The sequence below is a fragment of the Poeciliopsis prolifica genome, unplaced genomic scaffold (assembly GCF_027474105.1).
Source record: "Poeciliopsis prolifica strain line A6 unplaced genomic scaffold, Auburn_PproV2 SCAFFOLD071, whole genome shotgun sequence".
NCBI lineage: Eukaryota > Metazoa > Chordata > Actinopteri > Cyprinodontiformes > Poeciliidae > Poeciliopsis > Poeciliopsis prolifica.
The window spans coordinates 472264-490677 of NW_026562446.1; the positions used below are offsets into that span (position 1 = coordinate 472264).

General features: G+C 40.3%; 1 protein-coding gene across 1 annotated transcript; it reads left to right on the forward strand.

Moving 5' to 3' along the window:
• Nucleotides 1-734: 734 nt before the first annotated feature.
• Nucleotides 735-6767, forward strand: LOC129351988 (uncharacterized). Its single transcript, XM_055020830.1, has 5 exons — nucleotides 735-837; nucleotides 918-1068; nucleotides 4142-4864; nucleotides 4945-5287; nucleotides 6408-6767. Exons 2-5 carry the CDS (start codon nucleotides 932-934, stop codon nucleotides 6765-6767), a joined length of 1563 nt encoding a protein of 520 aa, XP_054876805.1. The 5' UTR covers nucleotides 735-837; nucleotides 918-931.
• The last annotated feature ends 11647 nt before the right edge of the window (nucleotides 6768-18414 follow it).

Below are 18414 nucleotides of genomic sequence, written 5' to 3' on the forward strand. Positions count from 1 at the left end.
CACCGATACATCCGCTGCAGTTCAGGTGTATTAATCACACATCTGCCTTCAATAGAAGATCTTTGATTCCTGGCCCAAGTGATGACGTTGCATACAAATATGCCACCTGCTGGCCAATAAAATTCTAGAAAAAAAAAACTTAATCTCACATTTTTTCCAAGAAATTTCTGAGCTTCAAAGGTTGAAAATTTGTGATAAAAATCCAGATTCCACAAAATGTGTCATGAATGATTCCAGGCATTTTAGTTACATTGTAGACAGAAAACAACTTTGAGGTCTAAATGAGAGTAACCTGAAAAATGTTGCAGAAAAAACATGGACATTTTTAAAAGGTTTAAATTTTTACACTTTACAAAATAAGTTATTTTTAGAAAGTTTATAGCAAACGTTTGACTTTTAAAACTCAGAAGTTTCCAAATTTTTTCTAGAAAATTTCAGTTTTTTCTCTATTTTTCTATCTACAATTCACCGTCATTCTTAGCAGATTTAGTTGAACTTTAGTTGTTTTTGACCATTTTGCATCCAATACAGGAAGATTTCTCTAGTTTTTAGCTGCAGTTTTTGGTCAAAACGTTGACAGAAATGAATATTTAAACTGCAAACACAGATTTATGGGAGGAGGAAGCTGGAGAACATCAACCCTGTTGAAAAAGTGCTGATGGAGGCTGAGTGTAAAAAGCGAATGCTGTAGTCGGGGCAGGGTGTTATTTTTAGCTGGTGCAGCCCCTCACATCCATCAGGTGGTTATTGGCTCCCAGAGCGTCGGTACAAATCAGCAGAGCTGTCAGCAGCGTCTCCACTCAGATTATCGCCGGTGAAGCTGCGTCTCTGCAGGAGGTCTCATTCAGATTTCACTATAATCCAATGCAGGCTGAGCGATGGAGACGCTAACGGCTCTGTGGCTTTGCTTCCTGCAGGAACCAGGCTGAAGATGTCGAGCGAGAAGAACCCGGAGGTGGTGGGATGCGACGCCTCCATCATGAGGAACGTCTGGGAGATCCGGATGAGGGAGTTCGGACAGAGGATGCTCCTGGAGCAGGAGCGGCTGGAGAGGAGCGCGCTGCCCGCGTGAGAAAACCAAACATTCATCAAACTTCTACTGTCAGTTTTAGACAAACTGCAGCCGTTGAGATGAAACCGAACCCAACCGGGACGAATCTGTTTTAATCTGAACAAACGGGACAGAAAGTCCTGCAGTCACCCGAGAGACGTCCAAACATCCAAACTGTTTGACATTTTAGATCCCAAATCAAAACCAGAGGCTGAAGTTTCATCCTGCAGAAACTGCAGCTCACTTTCTCCTGGCATGAAGTTTGTTTTCAGAGTAAATCTTAAATTGATGCTAATTTAGAGGTTATGAACAGATTCCTGACTGGGTTTGGTCTTCAGATTTTCAAAACCCAGTTTCCATCTCCAGATAAAGTTTTGCAGTTTGAATTCACTCTGATGTTTGATTTTTCCCCTGAAACAATTTCACAAAAACAGTCAGGAAATCGAAGTTTTGAAGATTCTAAAGTTTGAAGGTTTTCTTTCTACTTTAGTTGCTCTCTTAAACCCAGTTTCACTCTGTTCCTTAAATCCGATGCACAAATTCTTAAAGCTAAAAAAGTTATTTTGAAGAGATTCCTGAAACTCAACAGATTCCCAAAGGGCTCCGAACTTTCAGAGCACTGAAAAAACACAAAATGTTTCAATTATTAATATCTTAGTGAAACTGAAATGACTTTAATGCAAAATATAAGACACTTTTAGGTTAATAATTACTTAACATTCATAAAAATGAAAAGAAACTAATAATTTTTTTAACCTACATAAAGATATTATTTAGTTAGTTACTTGTTTGGTGAAGATTTTATCAATTTTGGGTTTTTTGTTTGAAAGAGAAACTGACCTCATTTGACCTCATTTTCTAATTAAAATCTACAAAAAACAAAATCTGAAAACACATCTTAAAGACTAAAGTCTGAGATGCAGGAAAAATTCCAACAAAGCTTTAAATGAAAGGTTCTGAAAAGCCATCAGGTCTGAATTCATAGAAAAAGATGAAAGACGTTGAAAAATAATTATTAATTATGCAAATTTGGATAAACAAAAAACAAATGATGCAGAAAAACAATGGGATTTATTTACGTTTCGCAGTTCGTCTTGCATTTGGGTCACTGAACTGGAAGGCAAACAGAAATGAACTGTTATGGTCAGAAAAGCTCAGAGTTACAGGAAGATCTGTGTGTCTGGAAGGAAAATACCAGAAATCAAAAATGGTTTGAAAAGGTTTTCAGAGCAAAAATGTTGTTTTAAACTCAACATAAATAGAGCAAAAACAGAAACAAGTCACTTTCCTTCAACCATGTTTCTGCTTTAGTTGCTGCATTTGTATGAAATGTTTTAATTATTTTGTATTTCTTGCTTTACTAGTTGGGTTGTCATATATTTATTAATATCTCGGTCTCAGTGAACTCAGGTTCATTTTAATGCCAGCTACTCTTCATCCAGTCTAAGTCAGAGATCAGTCACACAGTCACAGCTGTAACCACAGATTTAATGTTTTATTACGTGTGAACATCCTTGTGCTTTAAAGAGGAATTTATTAAATTATTCTGTAAGAATTAACTTCTCAGAAACATCATGATGATGGAGAAACGACGACGTCCAGAGCAGGAAACTTGACCCACCAGAGCAGCAAAGGTCACCAGTTAGCTTTGCCAACAAATCTCCACAAAAGGTACCGGTCCAAGACCGCATGCCATGTCTCGACTTCCAGAGCCGCTTGAAGAGCCCAACAGATTTAGCGGGAGCTGAAATGAATACTCAGGGAGAGTGACAGTGATTTATGATCCACTCTGCAGGGAATGTGTGTTTCATGCTTTCAGTCAAACATTTCCTTATTAGAACCAAAAAATCAAACCCAAGCATCGGTCTGGTTAGGGTTGAAGTGAACTCTGGTTCAGTTTGAATGCATGTGTGAACACCAAGCAGACCAGAGATCGCTCCAAAAGCAGGAAGTGGACAACAGGGCAGAGCATTCTGGGTAAATACAACCGTAACAAACGAGCTGATCTAGCGCCAGCAGCAGAAATGACTCCTGGTTTTTAGCCAAAGACAAAAAGAGAAATCCTAACCCCTCTAAAATCTGACGCCTCCATTTGTTTCTGTTTTGTGAAGAAGAAAGTTGCTCAGTGTCTTCAGAGGTTTTCATGTCGTTTCCTTCAGTGGATCTTGGTGCAGCGCCCCCACAGGCCAGGAGGGGAACAGGTTGCTCTAACAGTTTGGTTGGTTTGACTCAGAGCAGAGAGAAAGCAGGAACGGTGCTTTTCCCAGAACATTTCTGAGCTCCAGAAGTTTAAAATCTGCAAGAAAAAAACAAATTGTTAGATTAATCTCAGAAATTTTGGGGGGGAAAACAGTTGAAAATTTTGAGATTCAATTTTGTTTTGAATCTCAGAAGATTCCAATGAAACAACAAATAAAGTTACTCATTAATTATTCAACAATTTATGACAAAACAGGAAAAAACATCCAACTTTATTTTCAGTTTTCATTTTTTCCTCAGTAGCAAATCTGAAATATTCAAAAACAACAACAAAGAAAAACACCAATCATTTGTTTGTTGAACTAAAACCTTCAGGGTAAATAATGTACACTAATTGTGATTTTATTTTTTAAGTGCAGCCGATGTAGTTTGATCTCCTAGCAGCAGGACATAACAGGTTTTCTATAAATAAAAACATTGTTGTGTTATTTAAGAGCTGCCAGATGGCAGCATCACTTTCCCCCTCAGTAACTTCACCTCAAGGTTTTCATCATCACAGGCCTGGATAGAAACAGAGCAACCAAATTTACTCCAGAACAAAAAATCCAGAATTATCTCCACACCGCACAGATTTTCTGGAACACATGGTTGCAATTATTTTTAAAATGACCAATAAACAGTCAAAATGTCTTAGACGTGTCCAAAATGCTCAATGAAGTGTGAAACATTTCTGAAGAAATCCTCTAATCAAGAACTAAAGCACTTTTAAATTTATGTTAGGATCAAAAAGTTTGAACTGCAGGTTTTTATATGTCAAGACAAAATAAATAAATAATGGCGAGCTGTGTTCATTAACTTTTTTTCCTTTTGTTCTTTTTTTTGTTTGCACAGCATCAACAAGGACTGGGCAGATCGTATGACTGCCAAGATGGGCAAATACAAAAGAGTGGAGAGGAAAGTTGCACCTTCCGATATCCAACCAGACGACAACATCTGGAAGAGCAAGCAACCGCTGGTTCCTCAGGGAGTTCCTCTTGGCAGAGGTTTGGGTCCCGTTGGCAGACCAGCAGTCCCGGCAAGAAGCTTTTCTGCTCAAGCCCCAAATCTCAAGGACAAAAAGGTGCAAGACAAGAGTTTCAACAAACTTCAGCTTCTCATGTCAATCACCAAAACTCAGCCATCATCTCTGGTGTGGGGCAAGGCTTGGAAGTTCAACAAGTCCTTACCGTCACCAGCAGAGGGCGCAAGTCCAGACTGGGGGCAGTCCTGGATGTTTGCTCCCTATCAACCTCGAGCTGAAGAAGGTAAGCCTTGGCCAAACGAGCCCAAGCTGGTGGATCCACAAAGCTATCATCTCTGGAGAAAAGCCTTTTACAAGATGGTGGAACCACAGGAGCTAGACCTGAATCTGCCTGCTGACGAATGGCAAACATCCTGGAAAAGATTTGAGAAAATCAAGAAAGATTCCGCTGAAGATGAAGAGAAAGCCTATAAACATGGATTCTTCACTTCACTGGTGGAAACCCAGCACCAGAATGAATCTTGTGTTCATCAGAGTGGAGTGATTCCTGGACGTCCACCAAGCCAGGCAGCGAAGGTTTACTGCAAGCAACGGTTGATGACAACAAAGATGTGGGAAGAGAAATAAACCCAGAATGGGAGGAATGTTGGCGGCTTCTCAACCATCATGGCAGCAACAGCTTCAAGCTTCCTCGCCATCAGAAACCGCTCAGTCCAGAATGGGCCAGTTCATGGAGAACAGCAGCCGGCGTCTTCAACAAACAGAGTTCCTCTCAGAACCAGCATCACGGCTTTGACGATCACAGCCTGGAGAGAGACGGTTTTTACAAAATCACCTCTGCAACTCGTAAGAGAGACCTTCAGTTCTGCAATAAATTTGAGGCGATGGGCGACTGGAGCAAGTCATGGGAGATACCAAAGAACAACTCAAAACCTTGTGCTGAGATAGATAAAGTTCTCAAAGCCTCACCGCCGAAGATAGATGTTGAGACTCAAAAGGTGGAAAAGATCCCTCAGGTCAATTACTCAACAGAGAAAGTAGATCCAAGGTACGAGCAACTAAGACGTGATGTGATACATCACACAAGGAGGGAACTCCCTGAGTCAAAGATATTGCTTCTGAAGCACCTGCAGAAAATACTTCCACCTTCTGAATGGAGGGATTCCTGGAAGATAATAAAACACAGAATGAGACAGGAAAAGAGAAGGTACAAGCCGGATCCTGTGAAGCCTTTCAGAGAGTCTGAGAAAGGGGAAGATTCAAAGCCCAAAGCCTCAGAGTGGAAAGACTCCTGGAAGTTTATGTGCCGGCCTCTGAATCAGAACCCTGAGCTGTGGCAACAGGGTTGGTCCACCTCAACTCAAGTCCGGGTGAACTGGGAGAGGCACCAGAGTGAGATTTCAGTGGAGAAATTTCCTAAAAATGGTCCAACAAGTGAACGGGTTTGGGGAGAATCCTGGAAGTTCTCAAGGTACCAGCATCGATCAGAACCTGTACAAGCCAAAGGTCAAGTCGCCAAAGGGAAGTTGAATGTTCCTGATAACTCAAGACAACAGGAAAGTCATACCAAGTCCATGTCAGATTGGCAAGATGCCTGGATGGTCACAGAAACAGAGATGAGACACGACAAACCGTCTTTTGTTCAGTGGAGGGAATCCTGGAAGTGGTCTATCTACCACACACCACACTGGACTGGACTAGTATCTACAGACAAGTGGGTGGATGAATCCACTGAGATCCAACGCCCAAAAAGCATTCTGTCCTCAGAAGGGGTGAAAGCTAAAATGATCGCTCCTTTGACAACAAGATATTTGGCCAAAGATACCCTGAGAAAGAGTGGAGCTCCTCATGGAGCACCAAATCACTTTTAAGCAATCAATCGAGCAAAAGTAGTTCAACTCAGCAGCAACATCCCAGTCTGAGTGAGTGTGGATGTAAGTGGGGAAGATCTTTCAGACTTGCCAACCCAAAGCCCCAACTGGATCAGCCCTGGATTGAGTCTTCCCAGAACCCTGGTTACTACCAGGTTTTATGGTCAAGCATAAACAAGATGCAAAACATAAATAAAATAAATCTGACCTAAACAAAGTGTTTGCTTCTGCCACACTTTGGGCAAATTCCTACCGGTTCCTGCAGAAACCCAACAACCAGCTTAATACCAAAGGTAGATCCAAAGAACTCAGTGATCAAAGAGTGATTTTACCAACAAAGATCAAAATGAAGAAGCAACTGGTATCTGGGATGGAGAAGGAGAAACAATCTGAGAGGAAGTGGGCAGGATGCCACCTCCTGGGTAAAACCCAACCTCGTCCCAAGAAAGGCAGCGGTTCTAACAGGAAGCTCCCGCCTGACGACAGCGTCTATAAGAAATTCCTGGAGGAATGGGGAGAGTCTTGGAGATTCTTTGTCCGTCCTGAAAACCTGAAAAAACAGATGAGCTTCAAGCCAATATCTGGTTGGGATGAATCCTGGAAGTTCCTCCTTCCACTGTACTGAAACGAAAACAATCGCTTCAAGAAATTAGTCACTTTGTTGAACCCAAGGATCTGCATTTGGGCCATAAACTAGGAATGTGTTTGATAGCGCAGGACAGTGTGGATGGAAGGCATGTTTCAGGCAAATAAATCAGAACAGTATAGTTTTAAATTGCTATTTATGACAAAAAGGCGAAGAAGAAAAGGGATAATGATCTTATGAAGAAAAGATGGGTGTAGTTTTAATGTGAAAATATTAAAACAGTTTGAGAAAGAGAAATGTACACAGGACTGTCTGATGATGAAGGTGAATGAAATGCTGAAGTCTCCTGAATAAAGGAGTAAAACAAACAGTATCTTGTCTTTATTCAGCCTGTCACTGCAGGAGTTTCCAACCTGACAAACCAAACAGAAGATTCACTGACTCCATCTAGTGGACACATCTGGTAAGACATGAATCATTAGTGCCCTTCATTAGCTTGATAAATATAAACAAATCTTTTTGTTTTGTTGCAAAATAAAAAAGCCACAAATAACTTCAATTTATTCTGGATTTAAAAAATACATTTAATCCTTGAAAGTAAGGATTAAATCTGTACTTGTCAGCATAAATATATAGATATTTTTTAGATGAAGCTCCAGTCCTTTTTTTATTTCACTGATATATATTTGTCAAAGTGTTGTGGCTCTGGTGTCATTTATAAGTATCAAATAATAACTGAGTGAATTTCTAGACCAAATTATACAACAGTGACATCTAGTGGCAACAGAAGTAAAATTAAAATGTATTTTATATTCACCTGGAAACAAAATAAATTAAAAGATGGACAAAGAACAGGAATAAGTAGAGCAACAACTGTATTAAAATGATTATATGTGTAAAGATTTGTGACATCCTGTTGAACTTGGTCAATTTAAAACAAACTATTTTAACAATTTATAAAGTAAATCCAACATGATCTGGAAAAACACCCAAACAAATCCATGTTCTGGTAAAGCTCCATACATTTGACAGCAAACGTATGGAAACCTAAAAATGCCATGTAGTTGAGCTAAAAATAGATCTGGCAGTTCACATGACATCAGCAGCAAAATGATCTGAGCGTCTCGTTATGTGACGGAGACACAGCTACTGAGCATGCTCAGACCGCATGCTCACACACACACACACACACACACACACACACACACACACACACACACACACACACACACACACACAAAGGTTCTGATCATACATGAGGAGACATAGTTTAGGTTTTCAAACATTTATTAAATAAAACTCAATGTTTAACCAATGAAAACGGTAAAATCTGCTCCTGTTTTCCTTATTGGCTTAAATGGACGTGATAAATAATCCCAAGTTCACTGGAGTTTGAAACTGCTGCTTTTCTAACTTCCTGTTGCGGCTAGCTGTTATACTGTGCTCATGCTAGCGTGCATAAAAAGAAATTCATTTGTAAAATTCTGCATTAATTTGAATATTTCTACTTAATATTTACATTATAAACTTAATAATTATTTAAAGTGACACCTTTCAAGGTATTAAAAATGAAAAGAAACTAAATAAATGCAACAAAAACCTAAAGAAATTATTTAAAATAAAAATACATAAAAAAATAAAAGTATAGATAAATGAAAACTACAAAAAATGAATTAAAATAAAATCAATAAAAAACAAAAGTAATTATATCAATAAATAGAAGCACAGACAAAAAACATAAATAAAATAAATTAATAAATATAAAAACAAGATAAATTCATAATTTTAAAAGACAGAAAAAAACAAGAGAAAAGAAAAACTATCAGTTTCAGTTGTTTTCTTGTTTTAAACCCAAAATTTGCTGAAGCTGCATTTTAGACATTTTGCATAATTTGTGTTTTTTATTCCAGTAACTAAAAATATAACGTTAAATAAACACCAAATTGGTTATTTTATATCAAATTTGTGCATCTGTCCATCATTTATCACCAACCTGTCGAGAACAGAGCAGCTTTAAATGACTGTTGTTTCTATTTTTATGTCTCTGCTCCTGCAGCCTTTAAAGTCTCATCTTTGTCGTATTTCTGCAGCTGCCCGGTTTGTTGCACCTGTTGAATAAAGATTCATTTCACTAATGTGTTTTTCATCTAATCCTTGTCTGTTCCCGCTGGCCCGGCTCTAAATTTAGAGACGCAGCCCTGGATGTGTTGTGATGTAAAAATAGGAGGAGGGAAGCCGGCTCGTTATCCAGGACAGAGAGTCAAAACTTCAAGCTGAAGGAGCGTCGAGAAGACGATCAGCGGAGCCGGAGAGGAAGAAGAAACAGGACGGATTCAGAGAAACAGGCCAGAATTTCTTATTTATGTTTGCTTATCTTACAACATGTGATGTTTTTAGTTTGTTCTGTGGGATTCTAGTTTTGCATGTTGACATTTTGGCACTAATGGTTTCAGGCTCCAGAAAAACACTGAGAGCTGAAAACAGAGACAGTTTAACTTCAGATCAACAAACGTTTGTTAGTCTGAAGTTGGACCAGAAAATGTGTCAAACTGAGACATTTTTTGTTCCTGCTGGTTGGTGCTCACTAGCTAATCAATCACCAGCTAATCAATCACTAGCTAATCAATCACTAGCTAATCAATCACTAGCTAATCAATCACTAGCTAATCAATTACTAGCTAATCAATCACTAGCTAATCAATCACTAGCTAATCAATCACCGCTCATTTTCAGGTGATTATTAAAAATCAGAAAATAAACATTGATCCTGAAATCATAAATGGTGACGGACTGAATCTTCTGTCCGAGTGGGAAATGTTTGAGTTTATTCTGTCGGCTAGTGGAGCTGATGTCAGCCGGTTTCCATGGCAACGGGTGTGCGTTCGGTGAGAGCAGAAGAATTTGAGTTGTTTTTTTTTCCTCCTTATTTTCCCTTTACTATGGAGAACTGCCAGACAAACCAACTTGCAGATCTTTAATATTCTGCATTAGAGATTTAATTAAATCATCGGCTCTGTGAAACATGTTTGGGTTTTTTTGGGAAGCGTCTCAGACAGCAGCTGGTCGAGGATCCCTGAAGTCATCCTCTAATTTTACAGCGTTTATTAAAACGGATGAGGCTGAAATGCAAAGTAAATCCTCCAGACGGTCGAAGTTTCTGATGCTAGTTTTAAAATTAGCCGTTCTTTAAAAACCTTTGACTGCAGCTCTTCCATTTTCACATAACAAACTAAACATTTTCCATATTTACAAATCTCCAGTTACGGTATATAAAGTCATACATTTGAGCATCAGAGTTGTTGTGTTGATGTGCAGAATATGATTTAATATCTGAGTTGATTTAATATCTGTGTTTATCTCCATATTCCTCAGTTTGGAGGTTCTTGTTGCCGGGCAAAGTTTAATTTTAGAGCTGCTGCTTGTTGTTTTCATTCTCTGAGCAAATAACTTGTGACATGTTGTTCCTGGAACTAACTGTACGGAGGAGTGATCCTGCCAAAATTATCTAAAAAATATAGAAATAAATAAATCAAAATCAAAAACCAGACTAATACACAAGCCTGGATTGTATTTATTTTACTATAATTTTTCTATTTCTTTTGTATTGTTGTTAAGAATGACTTTTTAATGTTGTTTCACAGAGATAATAAATCTGTATGTTTCTCCTAGGAAACAATGTTGTCCAAAAAGGAAGAGAAGAGATCGTTCAGCAACGGCCGACTGAGAGACCAGTGGGAGAAAATAGCCCAGAACGAGGCAGACCAGTGCAAACAGGAGGCTGAATGGAAACGGAAAAGCTCCGTTAAAGTGTAAAGATCAAAACATTTATTCCTTCACAACTAAATAAAACAGTAAAAAAACAATAAATATACATTTGTCTGACTAAAATATCAAGTAAGTTGTGTATATTTTATGTGTTGGAGGCAACATTTGAAATGTTAAGTACGTAATTATTATTATTACTATGGGCAGTTTTGTCAGGACCAGACCTCCGTATGTAATTGACTGATTGAAATGTAAGACAATTCTGTTTTCTCAGTTCATGTAAAACAAGTTTTTCATATTTAATCAAACAGATTGTTTTTCTTTTCTCCAGTCTTTTCTCAAAGTGGACCTACCACTGGTCCAACGGAGACCAGCTGAAGGACGAGATTTCCGACTTCAGGAGGGCGACGACCCGGACAGATGACGAAGAAAAAGCCTAAAATCAAATTCAAAATCGTTCCTCCACCTCCAAAGGTCAAGCGGAGCCTCCGCCGCCACCGCCGCCCCCCAGGAGGTCTTCCCCCGAAACGTCACAGGCAAAAACGCAAAGTGGAAGTGGACGTGTTTGGGTTGTGCTGGAGGGAGTCCTGGATGAGCCTGAAGCCACCAAAGTACCTTTACCTGAAGGCCAGAGAGGCCAAAGAGAGGAGGACCCTGCTGATGACCTTAGAGTGTCCCAGGAACAGGAAGTACAAATCACAGACGTGTGGACTGGACCCGGACGGGACGGGTCCGGTTTCTAGTTGGAGTCTTTCCTGGAAGCAGGTGAGGATGGACAGATGGCACACTCCTGCTAATGCGCTAATAGCAGAGCAAATGTTTGTTTAGAGCTTTTTGCTAACTTTGAGAACATTTAGCACACTTAGCTTCCCCTACATTCCAAAGCACTAATTTATTGGCTATTTTGTTAACTTTCAGTTGGACAAAGTTCAACATCTGTGTTGAAGTTTGGTTAGCTTCCGCTAAATCTGTTAGTATAGCGCTGTAGCATTAGCTTCCACTGAATAATGTGTTTGTATAGCACATTAGCATTAGCTTCCACTATTATTCATTAGGTATATTATTGTATGCCTTTAACATTAGGTTAGAGTAACTACAGTGTTGTTTTATTGTTTTAGCATTAGCTTCTGCTAAACATGGCGCTGGTGTAGCACTTTAAGAGTTAGCAAAGCTAAAGGTTTAGTTAGCTGTGTCCACCACTGTGCCATTGTGGAACTTATTGTTCTTTGAGAGGTCAAATGTCACAATAAAGGTCAAATGTAGATTTTCAGCTTCCCTCTCTAATATGTCGGGTTTGATTGTTGTTATAAATGGGACTTGAGAAAATGGTTGAATCTTAGACATAAAATCAACCAAAACAAAATGTTTTCTCTGAATGTTTTCCTGGTTTCCAGGCGAAAAGCCCGGCTCAGTCAGAGCAATCAGAGGACAGAGACTTTGAGTGGGACACTCTGTTTGAAAGGACGCTGGTCAGCAAAGTGGCAATAGGAGAATATGGTCTTCCTTCCTGGGCCGGAACATGGAAGATCATGAACTTTCCCTTCAGGCAGCAGAAGAAGAACTGGGACTGCGGATGGGAAAGCTACCAAACAGGAGCCGAGCGACAAGGCCGATAAGTTTGAGCTCATTCAAGAGCAGCTGGATGAGGTGGGGTCGTTGGTCTCCAGAGTTTCAGCTCCAAATCTGACTGACCAAAGAAAATCTGTGTTCTGGTCTTTAACTAGGACGAGCCTGAAGGCTGGGAGGATTCATGGAGGCTCTCAGCAGAAGAAGATCCAACGGACGGGCCCGCCACGTTCACAGTGGAAATGAGCGACTGGCTGATGCCCGGATGGAGCAAATCCTGCCTGCTGGCTGCAGCTCTGCCTGAGGAATACGAAGAGCGGCAGAAGAGCTGGAGCTCCTGCTGGAGGCCCCAGCAGGAGCTCAGGTGGGTTCAGCCTCAACAGCAGCAGAACCTCTGGGAGGTTCATCAAAACGATCCCTTTACCTCAAACCACAAAGTTAGCTGGTTAACCCTAAGGCGCTAATAATTAGCACTGGTTCTTCTAACGCTAAAGTGCTATAGCAACTTAACATTTAGCAAAAGCTAATGCTAAGAGCTAAATTTAACCATGTTGACACCTAGCATGTCATGAGACCACGAGGATGGATGGATGGATGGATGGATGGATGGATGGATGGATGGATGGATGGATGATGGATGGATGATGGATGGATGGATGATGGATGGATGATGGATGGATGGATGATGGATGAACGGATGGATGGATGGATGGATGATGGATGGATGGATGGATGGATGGATGGATGGATGGATGGATGGATGGATGGATGGATGGATGATGGATGGATGGATGGATGGATGGATGGATGATGGATGATGGATGGATGGATGGATGGATGATGGATGGATGGATGGATGGATGGATTGATGGATGGATGATGGATGGATGGATGGATGATGGATGAACGGATGGATGGATGGATGATGGATGGATGACTGACCTCTGGTTTCCCCTCAGGTGGCGTCAGCCGTCCGTCTCGTCCGCCCATCACCACACCAAGCAGATGTCCAGGAGACGGAGAGCCATAAACGTTTTCCTGTTGTCCGATCTGGACCGGTCTGGTCTGAGCGACTGGACGGAGGCCTGGAAGGCTCCAAAAGGACAGAAAAGACCGGAGGACGACGAAGAGCGGGAGGAAGGAGAAGGAACTGAGGAAGAGGAGGAAGAGGAGGATGAAGGAATGGAGGAAGAAGAGGAGGATGAAGAGGAGGAGGAGAACAGGACAAACAAGTTCCAAAACTTCAACAAGAACAAGGTCGAGGAAAAAGAGGAAGAGGAGGATGAGGGTCTAGATGAAGAGGAGGAAGATGAAGATGAAGAAGATGAGAAGGAAAATGGTGAAAAGGAAACGGAGAGAGGAATCGATGAGGAGAGTGAAGCTGAGGAAGAGGAGAAACTTAAGAGTGTCAGAGTGATGAAGGAGGAGGAAGAAAAATGTGACAGTGCAGATGAGGAAGAGGAGGAGGACAACGAATCAGCTGACAGGACGAAGGATGAAGAGGAAATTTATGAGGAAGAGGAAGAAAACGGCAAAACAAACAAAACCGAAAGTCAAAAGCTTAAAACCGAGCAGAGCAAGAAGGATGAAGAAGAGGAGGAAGAGGAGGATGCTGAAGATGAGGAAGAGGAGGATGCTGAAGATGAGGAAGAGGAGGATGCTGAAGATGAGGAAGAGGAGGATGCTGAAGATGAGGAAGAGGAGGAAAATCAGACCAATGATGAAGAAAGACATGAAAATGCCAAAACAAAAGAAACAGAAAGTCAAGATCCAGTAACTGAGCTGAAGAAGAAGAATGCTGAAGATGAGGATGAGGAAGATGCTGAAGATGAGAATGAGGAAGAAGAGGAAGACAGTGGAGCCAATAAAGAGGAAGAAATGCAAGAAAACGGCAAATCAAAAACGAAAAGTCAAGATGCAGTAGAGCAAAGGAAGGAGGATGCTGAAGATGAGGAGGAGGAGGATGCTGAAGATGAGGAAGAGGAGGATGCTGAAGATGAGGAAGAGGAGGATGCTGAAGATGAGGAAGAAAGGAAGGAAATCAACAGAGCAGAAAAAGCCGAGAAGGAGGAAAAGAATGAAACAAAGTTGGGAAAAGACAAAGAAGAAGATGATGAAGAGGAGGAGTTTCTGGAGTTTGATGAAGGAAGCGGCAAAAGTAAAGGAGATGAAGAGGAGGAAGAGGAAACAGAGGAAGACTATGAAGATGCAGATGAAGAGGGCGAAGAACGAGAGAAGGAAAAAGAAAAAGAAAAGGATGAAGATGTAAACCTGGAAGAGGAAGAGGAGGATGAAGAGAACCCGGATTTAGAAGACGATGATGAAGAAGAAGAGGAAGAGCAGGAAGAAATGAACAGAAAACAAGAGGAAGAGGAAGAGGTTAAAGATGAAGGACAGAGAAACAAAGAGGAGAAGGAGGAAGATGAGGATGATGATAGCCTGGATGTAGAAGATGAAGAGGAGGAGAGAGAAAAGGAGAGAAAAACAGAAAAGAAGGAGGAAGAGGAGAAGAAGGACATTGTAGAGGATGATGAAGATGATGAGGAAGAGGATGATGAAGAGGAGGAAGAAGAGACAGAAGAAAACGAAAAGCTGAAAGATGAAAATAACGATGAGGATGAAGATGGAAACATTCACAGGATGAAGATGGAAACCAAACAAAGACGCTGCGAAGATGAGGAGAACAATGAGGAAGAGGAGGATGAGGAAGAGCAGGAGAGCTCTGAGGAAGACGAGGGGGAAGATGATGAAGAGGACAGTAAGATGGAGGAGGAAGAAATCAACAAAAACAAAGATGAAGGTGAGGAAGACGGAGAAACTGATGAAGAAGAAAATCCTGTGGAGGGAAAAGCTGAGAAACAAGCGGAGGAAGAGGAGGAGCATGAAGAGCAAGAGAAGAAGAGCGGCGTTCTAAAACAGACGAAGAAGAAGAAGCAGAAACGAGTGAAAAGCAAACCCGACGCTCCGCTTCACCTGCAGTTCCACAAGCTGAACGCCTCCTTCTCCTCGTGGCGGCGCTCCTGGATGGTCGCCGTCGCTCACCGCGGAGGAGCCGACAACGAAGACGACGCCGAGGAAGAGGAAGAGGAGGGAGAGGAGTGGCGGGCCTGGAAGGAGTCCTGGAGAATCTGCCGCCGGAGGAAGACGGACGAAGACGAAGTGATGAGCTTCTCCCAGGAGCACCGGAGCCGCCGGGACGCCATCCAGGAAGTGGACGAAACAACAAACAGGAAGTGGGCTCTGAGCTGGAAAATGAACACAGCTAACGGCGGACATGAGGAAGATGAAGAGGAGGAGGAAGATGAAGAGGAGGATGAAAGCTGAAATGTGATCAAACATTATGAACTGAGACATTTTAATAAACTTTGATCTCATTTCAGGTTTTTTTTTAACCATTTTTAGCTGTAAAAATAAAAACAACCAAAACTTTCCTGGATCCTACAAGATGCTTCCCAGCAGCCGTTCACCGCTAGCTGAAGCGTTAGCTACATAAACATTAGCTCTGCTAACAAAAAAAAAAAGCTACAGCTACATAGTATTTTACAGATGCTAAACTGCACACGTCTCAGGAAACTATTCTGTGAATTCTGGTGAAGTAACCTGAGTTCAAAGGTCAGGACCCCGAGGACGACAGAGGAAAACAAACCTTTACGGCTAACACTGGACGGTTTATGAAGAGCATTGATCACTTTAAGATAAATAAACAACCTGCAAGTTCCAGAAACATCATCTGTAAATTCTTTAGAGGAAATATGAGGAAATTCTCCATGTTTTGTTAAAGTAGCCTGAAGCTAGCGTAGCCTTTCTGACTCAAAGACTTTAGCTTCACCTACCAGGAGACTTTGGAAATTTAAGTTTCTCTGTGAAAGTAACATGTAAGTTCCAGGAAAATAACATGTAGATTAGAAAGCAAAAGTTAAAACTGTCTGTTAATATTTGTACAAAAATGTAAATTGTACATCAGAAATATTTAATAAATTTTAAATAATAAATTGAATCGTTGTTCATTTTACTCATCCTTATGCAGCTCTGGTGGATGTCAGCGCCTTGCAAATCATCCAAAAACAAACAGAAAAACAGGAAACGGTAAAGAAGGAGAGAAGAGTTGAATGTTTGGGGAACATCTCCCTCTAGTGGTGGAACTGCGTCATTACGTCCCACTAAACAAACAGCAGCTTCCCAGTTCAGATCCAGGTGGAGTTAAAACATGACTCATGTTTTTTCATTTAATTACATCAAATGTTTTAATCTTAAATACAATTTAATTCAGATAAACAGAACCAAATATGACGAGGCAACTCCGTAAACCTTGAAGTTTAAGAGATTTATTCTATAACTTCCTGTGAATAACAGAGAAATGTCACATTCAGAGCTAAAGGTTTGATTCTGGATCCATAATTAGGTTTTTATCTATTAATCTGATTTATCTGTCTATTTTTCATTTGAAATGAAAGATAAACTCAAAAACGGCATCTTAAAGGCTAAAAGTGGTAAAACGTGACATAAATATCAGTTAGTTTTAATGAGCCGCTGCCGTTAGCTTGCAGGACTCTTTGCATGACTCCTGCTGATCCTGTTGCAGTTGAATGCGTCTTCCTCTCGTCCTGCAGCAGGTAGTCCTGCAGCAGGTCTTCCTGCCTCCTGCTTTGGGACCAGACGTCCTGCTGGGTTCCCATCGGGTCGTCCCTCCTGCTGCTCCTCGCCCAGCTGCGTATTAGCATCAGCTCAGACTGCTTTGTGACGACAAAACGCCCATTTCCACCTCCATCTGGCCCTCAGAGGGAGAAACCAGGCAGGGAGCCGCAGCTTTACATGATTTAACGGCTTCCTGAACCTTCAGTCACAGAAAGACAGTTACAAAATCAGTTCATTTTTTATTGACTTCTTATTCTTTTGTTGTTATTTATCCTATTTGTTAAAAAGAGGAGCTTAAAATTCTTGAAAGTTTTGAAGTGGAACTTCCTTCAGGTTTAGCAGAAACAAAACTGAAGTTATTATCTTTGTATCTACAGAACAATGATCTAGAGACAGTTAGTACAGCTGGAAACCAGCAATCAGGCCTGGAATCTGAATGAACTCAGAGCTGAACCTTCAGAGCAACATAGAGACAGTTACAAAGTCAGACTTCTATCACCAGAGAAGCGATAAGAAAATAGTTGGAATACCCAAAAAATCTTTAGTTTTATCCAATTTTACATCACAAACATCGAAAGACGTGCGTCGTAATTCTGCACCAGAAGACGACAGACAGTAAAACTGGATGAATCTATTAGTCATGTTTTCTCTTTCTACTGTCTTATTATGATTTTGAAACAATATTTTTGTCTCCTGTTGCTCAAGAACATTAAAATTGATCCATTATTACGTCCTGAGCGCTGCTGTTCCACATCAACGTTCTTCTTCTGCATATTAGTTCACACAGAAATCTGATTGATTAATGATCAGCATGAACGACAAAACAAAATTAGATTTCAGCAAATCAGAGTTGAGTTGATTGTCACAAGCAATTAGAAAATTAATGAACTACAAGATGAACGTGTCATCATCCATTTTGGTTGTTATTTAATATGCGTTTGGGGTTAAAGGTCAGATTAGAGGTTGGGCTGTGTTTCCATGTGGATGAGGCCAAAAACACAACCCTGAGGGACACCAGCTTCACTGCTTTGAATAGTAAATTTTAACAAATTATTTCTATTTTTAAGAATGTTATTTCTAAACATTTTGATCTTTTTATAACAGAATGATTCATCAGAAGTTACTCTTTCCTCTGAAATTGTAGAAATGTTGGACTGAAAATTAGTTGAAAAGGCGTTTTAGAATGGAAACATATAAAACAAATTTTCCAAATCAAATGTATTTATATCACACATCGACAACAAACTCAGTGCTTCACAACGATCACAATAAGTAAAGTTATGTTTGATAAACTGATAATAAAATGGCAATAAAATACAAAAAAATAATATAAAGATAAAGACATATGCTATTTTTGTGGCAGCAAAACATAAAAATTTCTCCTTTTTTCCAGTTTTAATCTAATTTAAACTTAATTATTTTATTAAGTTTTATTTTTAAGCTTTATTTAACAAGCTGTTGAACATTTTCCCTTCATAGAGAAATTAAAGTCAAAATTAAATTAACTCCTTGTTGAATTAACTGTAGTTAATTTTTACATAAACAAACTGTTTTAAAGTTACTTTAAATATGCAGGAATAAACAAATAAATCCTATATTTGTTTTCAGGATTAAAACCTTTTCAGTCTGAAGCTGCAGAATTTGGACTTTTGGTTCTGGTTGGTTCTGATTGGTTCCGACCTGCAGCGGTCAGAAAGGAGGCGTGGCTTCCGGAGCCCCG

Bases quoted from the DNA above. Each gene is read 5' to 3' on its own strand.
- LOC129351988 (XM_055020830.1), top strand. From the start codon at position 932: ATGTCGAGCGAGAAGAACCCGGAGGTGGTGGGATGCGACGCCTCCATC. The intron at 4,865-4,944 runs GTTGATGACAAC...CCATCATGGCAG, and splicing joins AAGGTTTACTGCAAGCAACG to CAACAGCTTCAAGCTTCCTC. The intron at 5,288-6,407 runs GTCAATTACTCA...CGGTTCCTGCAG, and splicing joins AGGTGGAAAAGATCCCTCAG to AAACCCAACAACCAGCTTAA.